Source organism: Apodemus sylvaticus, chromosome 2, assembly GCF_947179515.1.
Source record: "Apodemus sylvaticus chromosome 2, mApoSyl1.1, whole genome shotgun sequence".
NCBI classification, from domain to species: Eukaryota; Metazoa; Chordata; class Mammalia; order Rodentia; family Muridae; genus Apodemus; species Apodemus sylvaticus.
In genome coordinates, this window is record NC_067473.1 from 64,208,559 (window position 1) to 64,222,875 (window position 14,317).

A 14,317-nucleotide genomic window follows, 5' to 3' on the forward strand; every position below is an offset into this window, starting at 1 on the left:
GTTGAGTTCGCCACCGCGAGAGGAGGCTGCACCTGCCTGGAGGATGCTCAGGACCCTGCGGGAGCCTCTCCGGATCAGAACTTTTTAGGCTGCCCGCCTCTACTCCCGCAGTCCCCCGGCCGCGTACCCGCAGGTGGGGGCCGAGGGGGGCGCCGCGGCGCAGATCCCCTCCCGTCCCCACCCCTAGCTCGGCCGCCCGCCGCTTTGTTCCGGGCGCGCGGAGGGAAGGCGAGGCTGCGGCGGATCATGCCCATAGTGTAGCCGCCAAGCGGAGGCATGGCTGCCGGAAGGTTACTGCTCTATACGGGGCTTTCGCTAGCGCTCTGCGCCCTCGGCATGTTGGCTGTGGCCATCTGCTCCGACCACTGGTACGAGACGGACGCCAGGAAGCACAGGGACAGGTGCAAGGCCTTCAACACCCGCCGGGTCGACCCCGGCTTCATTTACAACAACAACAACAACTTGCCTCTGCGCGCCAGCCGCTCGCGCCTGGACCGCTGGGAGGGCAAACTCCTCCGGGCCCGGAATCGCCGGCAGCTGTTCGCCATGAGCCCCGCGGACGAGTGCAGCCGGCAATACAACTCCACCAACATGGGCCTCTGGAGGAAGTGCCACCGGCAGGGCTTCGACCCGGAGATCGCCGCCCTCATACGGAAAGGTAAGCTCGAGGCGCGAGGCGTGGCGCTGCAGAGAGCCAGGCGCCTCTAGGTAGGCCCTGCAGCCCCTTGCTGCTTCTGGTGGCCACAGGCTATGGCATCTCCTGGTTTCTGAGTGGTCCAGTTAGCCAGGCCTGGCTGAGCCTTGGCGTGGGCAGAACTTACCTCTCCATAGCTGCAATAGATTGTGGTAAGGGCTTCACTCTTTTGGCTCACCCGCTGTCTTGCTCTTATGGGTGCAGATTCGTATGCATTCTCCTGGGCCAGGGTTTTGTTTTTTTAAATCTAGCATAGTGCTTCATCAGCCTTTGGGAATGTAAGGGAATCGCCAATGTTGTGTTTCTAGAGGAAACTCTAGATGTATCAGGGGTAACTGGCTCCAAATTTTAATCTCTGTTTTTAGACATTGAACCGATTCAATAAAAAAAAAAAAACAAAAAAACCCCAAAAAACTGGGGATGGGGGAATGTCTCCTTCAGGAGACACTATCTATGCACACCAGAAACATTTAGTTAGTAAGGCACTGTAGAAGCCATGGTGCAGGCATTGGTCATATAAACACCAATACACACAGCCCTGCCTTATAGGAACCCAAAGCATCCAGTAGCATTCCATTACAGTCCTTCATTTCTTCTCCTGGAGCAGTAGTTGACAGAGTGATGGTGAGCAGTGATTACCAGCAGTCTAATAAGCACAGAAAAAGCAACACAAAATCGGGTATATCAGAAGGAAAGAAGTTACCATTTTCAGATCTCCATAAAACACTAAAGGCACATAAAACAGAAAACAAGCAAATATTTGCTAATAACACTTGGTATTTGAATAAGATCACATGCATTGAAAAGTCTGCTTCTGTGATGCAATTTGTAAATTCTATATGGTTTATAAGTGTGAGACCAACCTGTCTCATCAGTCTACTGAAATACTGTTTGATGTGATGTGCTTTAATGTCTTCTGAGGAGGGGCTGCATACCCTTCCATGATGGCTGCGCCCTGGGAAGATGTGTAGACTTTAGACCTTGCTTCTCTCCTCATGTGCCGCACTCTCTTCAACTAGTGAGAGGCTGACAACTGTGCTAATATTTGCAAATGTGCTTTGAAGCCAAGACATAAAGTGTCTCTCAATGTCTCATATCTCCATGAAGTTCACTGATGTTTTAAAATGATATCTGAGAGAGGTGATGTACTTTGATTTAGAAAAGTGTTGAGGTTGTTCAGAAGAAATTGCTAATTCGAAAACACACGCACACCCAACAGCAGCAACAGCCAGCGATGTAAGAATGGATGGGTGGTTAGTGGGTATGGTTTAGGAGGCCATTTCACAGTTAGGAGGAGAGGAAGAGCCGAGAGAGAGAAGAGAGAGAGAGAGGAGAGAGAGAGAGAGAGAGAGGGAGAGAGAAGAGAGGGAGAGAGGGAGAGAGAAGAGAGGGAGAGAGGGAGAGAGGGAGAGAGGGAGAGAGGGAGAGAGGGAGAGAGGGAGAGAGGGAGAGAGGGAGAGAGGGAGAGAGGAGAGAGGAGAGAGGAGAGAGACCATCTTGGCATTTGTTGCATAGCTTCTCGGGAAGGACCAGGGATGCCAGCTTTAAGCATGGGCCTGCTGGCGCTGTCGGGTAGCCCACCTGCTTCTGGATGAGGGTTTTACTAGGGTGGCTCGACCTAGGTGGAACTCTGCAACTTTGTAAGAAGGTAGAACGTCACACAGCTTGACCGAGAAGCAGGAAAACAAGAGGAAGCAGAATTACTTCTCACAAGGGGGACTTTGTAAACATTTTCAGATTGATGGTTTTATTTTTTTTTTCTGTTTTCTGTTTTCTTTAAAAATGGAAATGATAGGTAGCTAGCTGAACCTTTGTGCAGAACTGCTAGTAATGACTGGTGAGCTCTGACAAGATTTGTTGAAGGGCATCCTTGATCCTTTTAGAACAAGACAGGCTTTCTATGGCTGGTGTTGGTTTACCCCTCTTAGGGAAAGCGGGGAATGGGATTTGTAGCTTCTGGTGTCTCCATTCAGGCCTCTGATTCCATCTTGTCTGCTTGGCAAGCTGACTAGAGAGGTTGACTTGGTCTGTGCAGTAGAGGGACTGGTTACCATAGTGACACAGTCTTCCGGTGAAGCTGGAAACATAGTGACAGGGGAAGGGATAGGGAAGAATGAACAACATTTTGACTTTATATCGACTGATTTTTTAATTGCAGCAACAGAAAATGGACATGCACAGCGGGGGGATTGACCACACTGATACCCAGAGTTGGCAGGACATTGTATTTCACTTGAACTAATGGAAATGCTGTTCCCCATCACCTCAAATACAGCAATCACTGTCAGCTGCAAGCACTTGCTCGCCGTGGCTGTTCTGTCCTTCTGGCATTCTTGTTAGGCATTATTGAGATAGATGGCATGCTGCGTTTACAAATCCCGAGAGACCTGAGGTCACCATCTTCATTTTTTAACCTCATAACACCATCTTTGAAAACCAGGTCTTGCCTTTCCCAGCAGCAGACACATGTTGGAGACAAGCACATTTTATATTAATAGACTTTGGAGGCAATTCTAATAACACACAGAAAGCAATTTCTAGAATTAACCAGCATTTGTCCCAGAAGGGTGGATTTTATATGGAAGTTAAAATTGATACTTCTTAATTTAAATTTAGGAAATCTTAAGGAAAGACATTTATCTCATATTATTCATTAGGAGCCCCAAAGAGAATTTAGACCTTTATCCCTTTTTGGAACATCTTCTATTACAACTGTGGGAGATATATTTTGGGCAAAGGAAAAGGGATTCTGAGAAAAAGTTGTTTAAAGTCTATTTAAATTTTTATGGAAAAATGTGAGTTGTATCTTAATGATCCTGTTGCTCTAAAGCAGTGGTTCTCATAGCCTCTCTTGGGGTCGCATATCCGATATCCTGCATATCAGATATTTACATTGTGATTCATAATTCTAGCAAAGTCACAGTTATGAACTAGCAACAAGACAATCGTACGGTTGGGGGTCAGCACAGCATGAGGAGCTGCATTAAAGGACCACAGCACTAGGACGGTTAAGAAGCACTGCTCTAAAGCGCTCTGCCACGTCTGTCTTAACTCAGTCCTTGCTTGAAAGTGTTGCTTATGCTGCTGAAAGAAAACCAAACCACCAACTGAATGAAACAGCCGAAGCCAACCGCTTCCAGACATGAAGATGAAGTCTCTTGGATTCCTGTTTTTCTCTGGAAGCCATTCTTTTTGATGCCCCATGCCACGCTGTGCACACCAGTGTGTATTTCTGGCAATGACACTTGTTACATTGATGAGCTGGAAGTTCCTGGAAGGCAAGCAAGACTCACATTTGTTATGCATATTCACCAGAGGCCTAGGTTCTTGGGAAAGACCTCATAAAAATCAGGATTATTAATGTATCTATTCAGAGCCAATTATAGTTATGGATATGCTTGTATGGAAGTATGAATAACAGATTAGTTGGGAAATCATGATTAAAAAAAAAACAAACTACTGTGACTATGAGTCCAGGTTAATATTGGAACAGATGCTAAATGAGACACCAAAAAAAAAAAGTGTTTGTTTTTTTTTTTTTTTTTTTTTTTTTTGTGCAAAAGCTTTGCCAGGAAATAAGGAAGACACCCAATTCCTTTTGGGTAACATATGCTGCTGAACAGACACATCATCCAAAGTCATTATTTTCCATGTTAGGTAAAATTTTAGTTATTCTTTTCTCAGAGGTCAGATTGAGTATGGGGTGTAGCAAGGATTGATTACTCCAAATTCCCATATGATTTTGTCAATACGAGTCTTAACTTATGTCCTCTTGCTTTTAAATCTCACCCTGGTCTTTCAGAAAAGTCAGTACAGGGTACTGGGGCAAATCAATAGCAAGACCAATTTCTGAAGCTCAAGAGATATCCAGGTAGCTAGCTCTAGGGAAGAAGGCTTATTTCAGGGCACATTTTATTTCTTTGGTTAGTACTGAAGTGCTATATTTATAGAGTTGAAAGAAGCAGATGTTTAGCTGATGTTTATTTTATTTTATTTTTTATTTGTTTTATTTTGAGATGAGGTCTCAGAGTGTAGCCTTGGCTGGAACTCACTCTGTAGACCAGGCTAGCTTCAAGCTTGCAGATAATCTGCCTGCCTTTGCCTCTGAAGTACTAGGGGCAAAAATATACACCACCATGCCCCTCCTTTAACTGATCAAGAACTTTTATTGTTTTAAAATTTGCTTTTTAATAGACTTTGGTCCCAGGAGTTTTCATGGTCACGAAGTGGTTGTACTTTGAAAATTATTTTAATGGAACATTGTGCATATTTAAATTTTAATGTCATAATCAGAAAATACTTAGCACAGACACTCACATTATGCGATGACTTGGCTCAAAGTACTAGGAGGAGCGGAGAGTGAGACCCAGTCCTCAAGGTTCATGTGGATGGTTAGTGCCACAGAGAACACGTCACAACCACTGAAAGGCAGAGCAGCCGCAGACATAGATCCAGAGGAACACCGTGACTGGAGCTCCTCTCCACGGAGGGTGAGAGGGGCATGGGAGTCGGGGCTGGAGATGAGTTCCCCACGAAATGAAATCTGAGCAGGTTCTGATGGAGTGTGGGTAAGGAAGGACGGTTCAGACAAAGGGCCTGGGATTGGCAGAGCCTTGGAGGTGTGAGACAGCAGTTGGCCCTGTGAGAGCTGATTTCTGAGTTGAGGGGGGGGAGCAGAGCAGGAGCCAGGATGCAGGTAAGGACCAAATCCAGGAGCTTGATTACCAAAATCCCCAGAGCTGCACCACCATATGCTCCTAGCTGAGTGTAAAAGAACTACAGATTGGTGAAATTAAGACTTCTCATTTCCTTGGTTGCATGGAATTACAGATACTCGATGGCCACACATAGTTGTTGTTTGGGGTTGTGCAGACCATGGTGAAGGTTACCACCATCAGAGAAAGTTCTGTTGGAGAGCTGTGCATAGCGCTCAGAACTTCTGGAAAGAACAAGCTGTATTTCAGAGAAGGATGATTACATACATGGTCATTTGGGTGTAAATGCCAGAGTTTTACTTTACAGTTTAGGAAACTTTCTGCTTCTTGAAAATGATGGGTTTTTACTTCAGACTCATATCTGCTATTTTGTTAATTTTCTAGTGTCAGTTCACAAAATTTGTATAATTTCACTTCTTCCCCAGTTTCTCTCTCTCTCTCTCTCTCTCTCTCTCTCTCTCTCTCTCTCTCTCTCACACACACACACACACACACACAATCAATCTATGAAGCAGGCATAGTGTCTTCCTTCCTCTAGGCCCAACCCTTGGGAGGCTGAGGTGGGAAAATTGCAGTGAGTTTAAGGCTAACCTGGGCTACTTAGTGAGTTTAAAGCCAGCATGGGGTACAGAGTGAGGCTGTATCTAAAAAATTTTTTTTTTCAAAGTTTCCACTCAGTAATAACAGTCAGACTTGACACCGGGTACTTGTCTTAAGGCTTCATATATACTTATTAATTTATTGTTTTTAATAACCCTATGTGGTTGACATTCTTATTTATTTATTTTGAGAATTTCATATGAGAGTGCCATATTTACATAATTTCCACTCCTCCCTCTCCTCACTCCTGTTGTGTGAAATATTAAAAAAAGATCTTTGCTATGCCAGCAGTGTACTGGAGGGCAGGCTGGCCCATCTCATCTAGTGGAGACTCTCTGACCCAGAGCTCTGAGATCTCTCCACCCAACTTGCTAAGTTCCCAATGGTGGGTTGCTACCACACCAGTTTCATGCTTCCAAATTCCCATGGCCTTTTGGGGTGTACTTCTTGCAAATCCATGCTTTGCAGTCAGTACTTTTCTCTCCAGAACTTAGTTGAGTCGCTGCATGAAGGAAAACACCACACAAATTTAGTTCAGAATCAACAGCTAACTCAATCACTGGGCTCAACAACTAGCATCCTAATTTTGTATGCTAAACTAAATACAACTCTTCTGGTGGCAGATTCTGGCAGACCCGCCATCTAATCCAAGGGGCCTCTTGTTAGCTACATATTATCATCCAAGCTCTTCCTGTCTAAAAGTAAGATACCTTTTCGGTCTCTCCTCTACTCCTCTCTGATCTGGAAGTCCCGCCTACTCCACACCCAGTGATTGGTTCCTAGAAGTCTTTATTCATTTAGTGAGAACCTGGAGAGGTGAAGATTAGGCAGGGAGAGTTCACAGGAAGTCACTTGAGTATGTGATTCACTCCTCATCCCAGGCCACCCCTCTTGGGGAAGTGGAATTAGCATCAAAATACAAACCGCACAATAACTATACACAACACAGTCTAACTACTCCCATGTTAGCCCACACTTCTCCTTGGATTCATAACCTCTTCTTTAATTGTTGTTGCACACACACACACACACACACACACACACCCTACTGAGTCCACCAGTGGTGTTCATATGTTCATGCATTTAGCACTAACCACTTGGTCTTGGATAGCATATCAGGGGCATGTCCCTTGCGAAAACTGATTCTCCCTTTCACAGTGGCCATTGGCTGCCTGTAGCTCTTTATCTGGGGGTGTAGCTCTCTGATATTTCCCCCATTCATATGGCATATTGACTGCTGTGGTTATCATGTGGGTCTTGTTTATACAACCTAATTGTTGAGAGTTCATTGGTGTGGAAATTACTAATATTATTTTTAATTCTCATTTTATAGTAGAGGGGACCAAGGCTCACAAAGTTATATACTTTGTTAAATTTCTTGTGTAGTGAATGAAGGGGTTAAGTTCTGGCTCTAGATTTGAGAACTTATTTACCTGCATTGTCTCCATGGATTCTGGGCAGGTGGAGAAAAAAAAATAGCACATTGATTCCTTAAATTGAAAGACAGAAAGGAAGGAAGGAAGGAAGGAAGGACGGAAGAAAGAAACATAGACCTATAGGGTATCTATTCTATATTAAAGAAATTAAGATGTCCCACATGTCTTTCCATAGAGCCTTTTACAGATCTTGTGTTTTTGGTCTTCATTTTGCACAGTGTCACAAATACTGAGGTTTTACAGGCACAAAAGACAATGACCACTCAGAAATCTTTTGTGGAGCCCATGGCCTGGACATCGGGTACAATGCTGGTAGAGAGAGAAAAAAATGCATATCAATACATAAGCAGATCAGTGTCTCATTTAGCAAAAAGATGAAGTCTGTCATATCATAAAGATGAAGTCTGTCCCTAGGAAGCACAAGGTAAGAATGAGTTAGCATAAGGGGAAATAGTTGTACTGGTTTTAGTCTTATGGTATGAGCAGTCTTTGGATGCTCTGAGAAAACAGGGAGGCAAACCTTATGTAGGTAGGAGAGGGTCTCACACTCCTGCAGGGCAGGGTCCAAGTTACACATAGGCCTTTGCTCACCAGTTGGTTGAAAAATTTAAACCTAAGATAGCCCTGTTTATAGTGAAGCCTACAGAGATACTCATAGTCTTTTGTGTTTGTGTTCATAGATCATAGGTCGACCAGAGATGTCTTTCTGGAGGAGCTGGCCACCATTTCTTTTTAACAATCTTCACTTGTGTGGAGTGCTTGCATGTGTCACACTGTGTGTGTGGAGGGAGGAGTACAATTCTGAAATCAGTTCTTCCCATCTGGATGTGGGTTTCAGGAATTGAACTCAGGTCAACAGGCTTGCGTAGTAAGTGCCTTTACGAGCTGAGCGATCTTTCTGGGCCTGTTTTTGAGACAGGGCTCCTTTCTGGGACATGGAGTTCATTGATTAGGCCAGGCTAGGCCACCTGGCCCCCAAACCCCAGGGACCTTTCTTGCTTCTGCTTCCCCGGTGCTGGAATTACAAGCACATGCTATCCTGTCTGGCTGTGCTAGGCATAGAAGTGAGGCTTTCTTGTGTGTGTGTGTGTGTGTGTGTGTGTGTGTGTAAAGCACTTGACCAATTGGGAGACCTTCCTAGCCCCATATAGTTTGTATGTGTAGCATACATCACTGTGCTTATCTGTTGCATGTATGTCTACATGTAATAGGAAAACATGCTCTGATAGTCTTCTGCCTTGGTAGTTCCCAAACATAGGTAACCTGGAGAGATGAAGATTAGGCAGGGTACTTTGTGATTCGAGTATAACATTTGGGGATACATGGGTAGGGCAAAAGTATATCTGAACCCCATTGTGTTCAGAAAAAATAGCTAGATGTTTGGGATGTGTGTAGCAAAAGAGGTAGTTTGGGACGGGACAAAGGTGCTGTGATCCTTGTCCAAAGGGAGCTCTTCCTTTGGCTCAGTTTCCCAAGATGATTGTCCCATGTTAGTGGCTCAGGCTTTCCCTTTAGAGCTCACAGTAGCACCAACTGGATCAGCAGTTGGTCAGCGAATGCTGGGTGTGCTCTTTTCATTGACTCAACAAAGTCAAGAGCCTTGTTTCTGCCCTAGAAGGTCAGTTTTCTTATTCTTTGACTGGTGGATCGGTAAAGATCAATTGGAAGATCGAGTCTGGACGTTTCACTTGAATTGTCAGTTAAAAATATTTCCCCCTTTTCTGCTATCAGTAGGCAGTCCCAGGCTTGCAGGCAGAATGCTATACACAGTCTGGGTTGGTATGACCAATCGCTCTCCCTCTCTCTCTCTCCCATCCCCACCCCCTCTCTTTTTCCCTCCCCCTCCCTTTCTCCTCTCTCTCCTCCTCTCTCTCATTCATATCTAGGTCTTAGACATTAGAGTCACAAATAGTATAGATGCAAATATTTCTGAGATTAATTGCTCCAAATAATATGCACAGAGAGGAAGAAGAACATGGCTTGATAGATGCTTTGCAGATGAAGTGAAGTAAATATATATATATATATTGTTTTTCCATTATTTGACTTCTGTTTCTGGTAGTGCAAAAATCCTCTCTCCCCTGCCTCACTCTCTCCTTGAGTACATATGTGTGTTAATGCATATACATGTATGTATATGTGTGTGTAAGTCAGTGGTCAACTTCAGGTCTCATCAGGAGCTGTGTACTGTGTTGTTTGAGAAAGGGCCCCTCATTGAGAGGTGGGATTCTCAGACAGACTAGGCGGGCTGGCCAGTGAGAGCCAAAGATACACTTGTCTTGGCCTCCCCGGTACTAGAATTATCAACACATGGCTCTGCTGAGCTTTGTAGTGGGGGCTGAGGACTGAACTCATGTCCTCACGTTTGTACGCTAGATCCTCAAACAGCTGAACCATCATCTCCTCAGCCCCGAGAGTGCTTGCATTCTAAGGAGAGCATCTTTCCATTGGGTGTAAAAGAGTGATTTGGGGTTCTAGAAAATCCAAACCCTTCTATATTAGCATGATAAAAAAGCTGAATTTAGATAGAGAATAGAGGAAGAGAGGGATAGAAAAATGGGGGTGGGGAGGGAGAGCAGGAAAACCAAGCTGGGAGAGGCAGAGGCAGAGTCTCGGAAGGGATTGCTTGGTTGATGTGCTATCTTGTAGTAGGAAGAGGCAGTACACCCAGCGGCTATCTTCTTCCTATTACAAATGAGCCTCTTTTTCTTTGACTTACATGCCATTTTGTAGATCGCAGCTAACATTTTAGCCCCTCCTCCAAGTAGAGATAGGTGCTAAAAGCTATGTAATCATGTCCACACCACTGAATTATACACTTAAAAATGATTAAGTTGGTCAATTCCATGCCTTGTATATATTTTCTTCCGTGTGATTTCCTTGCCTGTGATAACCAGTTTAAAACAGGGAAGACTTGTCTTGACTTATGGTTTTGAGGTTTTGCTGCATAGTTCATTGGCTCTGTTGTTTGGCAGTCTATGGTCTATGGTGAGGAAGTGTACGAGAGAGAGAGAGAGAGAGAGAGAGAGAGAGAGAGAGAGAGAGAGAGAGAGAGAGAGAGAGAGAGAGAGAATATCAAGGTCCTAATATCTCCTTTGAGGACTTGGGATCAAGCTTCAACATGGGCCTTTTGGGGGAACATTCAAGATACAAGTGATAGCATCTCTCAACTGAAGTATATAGAGAAAGAAATGTAAACATTTAGTAAAGGGACTGTTTGATTCACTTTAGTAGAGAGAACACTTCATAGTAGAGGCTCTTGATCCATCTGACATATTTACTAAGCACCTACTATGTGCCAGGCAGCAGGCCAAGTATGCTTGGCATATATTATAGGTGGTAATTAAATGGTGAAAATTTATATCCTTATAAAGTTTAGGTTTAACCATTTTTGAGCATTTAAATATTTTCTTTCTCTAAGTAAAAAAGATTTTTGGTGGATTGTCCCCCCTCTCCCATGCCCCGGGAAATCAATCAAGGCAAGTGTTCTACTGCTGAGTTATTCTATCAACCCTAAACATCAATATATAAAACAAGCGGAAGTAATGAATACATTCCTTGGGTCATTTAAAAATCACTGAATGAGGATAATTTCACTGTACTTGTTCAGAAGGGAGTATTGAGTAGCGACCATACTAGGTATGTCGTCTGGGATGGAGGCTCTTGGGTAAAATCCAGTTCTTGCCTGTTCCTTTCTTTAAGAAGCGAGAGACCAAGGAGATAGGAGTGGATTAATGAGCTCCAAGATTGGCTCTGTGAGAGAGCCTAGGTGCTGGGGCCCCAGGCGTCTCAGTGCCATCGCCATCGCAGAGCAGCCAGGTCAGGCTTAAAGAAAAGCAGGCCCGGCATCCTAAGACATGTTTAGAGAGGTGCCTGCGGATGATAGGGTGACATCTTAGCTTCGCGTAAAAAATGATTAATTCTGACTGTGCAATACGTGTCCCTCTTCAGCTGTTCCTTTTGTTCCTCAGACTCCCTGCCCTTCCAGGAGGCGGCCACAGCTAGGAGTTTTCATAGGTCAGAGATCATATCAGAGATACTGTGCTCCAGCAGTTAAAGGCAAAAAGCTAGCCCTAACACACATGAGCCAGACAGTGAACAGGTGATTCAAGGACAAAAAGTATTCATATTTTATAAATTTGTGTGCTAAGAGATGGTATTCAAAGGGCCCTCCCAGGGGTCACAAGGGATTCTCTGAAGGTGATGTGGAGTCAGGGTACGGGCTGAGGCTGCATTCACACAAGTTTGACAAGTTGGCTGCTCCTATGGGAAACAGACTACAGTCTCTGAATTATTTCAATTGATTTTTTTCTGGCGTCAAAGTATTTTGCCAAGAAAAGGCAATTTACTTTCTATTAGGTCATCCTCCTGTGTTTCTGTCATTTCCTGCGTTTTAGAATGCCCGCTCGTTCACGTTCAGGCCCTCCTCACTCGCGGACACTTTATTTGCTTTAGAGCATCTCATTCAGTTTTGCCCTGAGCTCTCTTTCAATTTATAATAGTGATTCTATTTAGGCAATTTGAACCCTTTCCCCCAAGGTATTGGGTATTTCCCAGGCCTGGGTGGAGTAGGGTTGCTTTGCCTGAAAGAAGCTCTGGGCTGATGTGCTGGTATGGATTAAGGTCACAATGCTGGAGAACAGGAGACTATGTTATAAGGTTGAGGACGTACACACATGTCTATGTACCCATGAGTACATGACATCAGCAGGAATGCCCAAGGTATTCCTACTTGTAATATCAAAATGGAAATATTGTGCCAAAAGGCAAAAACCTAATTGTCTACTAATAGGGAATTGATAATAAATTATAATATATTTATACAATGGAAACTAGTGCAGTATATTTAAAATACATGTACCTACTTCTGGGCACAATGGAGATTTATTCAGCCACTGAGAGAAGCGTATCTATATCATTTTCTGGGAAATGGATACAGCTGGAGTTCACCATATGAAATGAACTAGGTCAGATGTAAAAAGACAAACTTCACAGGTTTTCTTTCAGTTTTGACTCTTAGAATTAGTTTTTTAAATTTATTTTTCTCTCATACAGTACATCTTGACCACAGTTTACTCTCCTCCTCTCCTCCCAGTCTCCCACCCACCTCTCTTCTCCCTCAATACCACTCCTCTCCATTTCCCTTTAGAAAACAGCAGGTTTCCAAGGGATATGAACCAAAGATGGCAGAGCAACATATAATAAGACTCGGCATAAGCCCTTATATCAGGGCTGGGTGAGGAAATCCAGTAGGAGGAAAAGGGTCCCAAGAGCAGGGACAAGAGTCAGATCCCCCCCCCCCAATTCCCTTTGTTAGGAGTTCCACAAAAACACCAAACTACTCACCCACAACATACATGCAGAGGACCTGGTATAGACCCATGCAGGTTCCTAGATGCCACTTCAGCCTCTGGGAAGCCCTCTGAGCCCCGCTGAGTTGATTCTGTGAGCTGTGTTCTCCCGGTGCCCTTGACCCCTCTGGCTCCTTCTTTCCCCTTTTTGGTGGGGCTCTCTAACTTTTGGAATTCTTTGTCAACACATATGACATGAAAGCTGAAGAGGAAGGGGGTCTATAGACAGGGAGCAGCAGGAGGTCAGTAATGGTCAGCATACATAATACACCAGAAAGAAATTGTCTCTATTGCAGCCCAACACCATTTACAATGAATATCCACCAATAAAAATATTTTAAAAATGTCATCCATGTTTATAACTGGGTAATCATGGATGGGAGTGGTGGAAAATGGTTTGGAGAGTAGGGTGGCGTTATGAACCTCGAAACCCATGAGAGGGGGGCTAGGGTCACAGCTCCGTGGTAGAGCTCTGACCTAGCATGGGTAAAGCTCTGACATCAAGCCCTCATACTGCCTAACACAGCAAACACACTGTTACCTGTTGTTTACAGAAGCATATTGACTTTGTATGTGGAAAAACATGTATGGGGTAATTAGCATAAAGCATAACCTTAATCTTTTCGGAGAAACAGAAAGGTGTGTGTGTGGGAAAGGAACTTTATATGTATCTGTGATGTTTTGTTTATTAAAACAACAACAGACACCCAGAAAAGATTAGAATCAAGCACAGGGCATCATGGGAGACTGTTATCATGTAGTCTACAGATTCTAGTCTTTGTCAAGTCAGATTCTTGGCAAACTTTCCTTCTGATGCTGCCTGTGAGTGACTATTTATAAAACAAGTCAGGATGTATCCAAAGAAGAGAATCAGGTAACTGGTAACAGTTTGCACTTAAATAGCCACAAAACGGGGCTGAGAAAGAAATAATTTAAGTTGTATTCCTTTCAGTTTTGGCTTAAGAGGCATCGGGCTTTTTATGATTAATTGCTGAAATAGGCACTAATGTACAAGTCACTATGCTGTGGTTCTATTTCCAACTGCTAGGCAGAAGAAAAAAGAGCCAGGAATTCTGAGGTCTAGATTGAAAAGGAAAACAACCACTTCAGCTCTCTTGACCAATAGTGAGCTTTAGGTAGACAGGGCACCTGTGTAACTAGACAGCATAACTGGCTATTGAATGTGGAGACTAACCAGGGACCAGGTACAAGCTCCCCAGAGCCTACTTTAACACCAAGGGAAACATTCAGTATGAATCAGTAAAGAAAAAGGTTAAGGACTGGTTTTAGTGGAGTCAGAATAGTTCTTTTCTTCTTTAGAAGTTTTGTGTCACTTTTGAAACTGGGTAAAAAAAATATCAGTAAGACTTTAAATAGTTTTATTATTGATGAACAAGATGTATATAATCCTTATTTTTAAAATATGAGGGTAGCTTAGCCAAGAACCTCTATTTTATGGTGACCTGTTCCTGCCCGTTCTATTTATACAAACTGTAGCTGGAACAGAAAAATCCCATCAGA

General features: G+C 43.8%; 1 protein-coding gene across 1 annotated transcript in view; it reads left to right on the forward strand.

Moving 5' to 3' along the window:
- Positions 1 to 247: 247 nt before the first annotated feature.
- The window catches only part of Tmem178b (transmembrane protein 178B), a 363,546-nt gene continuing 349,476 nt past the window's right edge, over positions 248 to 14,317 (forward strand). Inside the window, exon 1 of the mRNA XM_052172476.1 lies at positions 248 to 658. Within this exon, the coding sequence (XP_052028436.1) occupies positions 277 to 658 (382 nt within the window). The 5' untranslated portion in view covers positions 248 to 276. The remainder of the gene's footprint in view (positions 659 to 14,317) is intronic.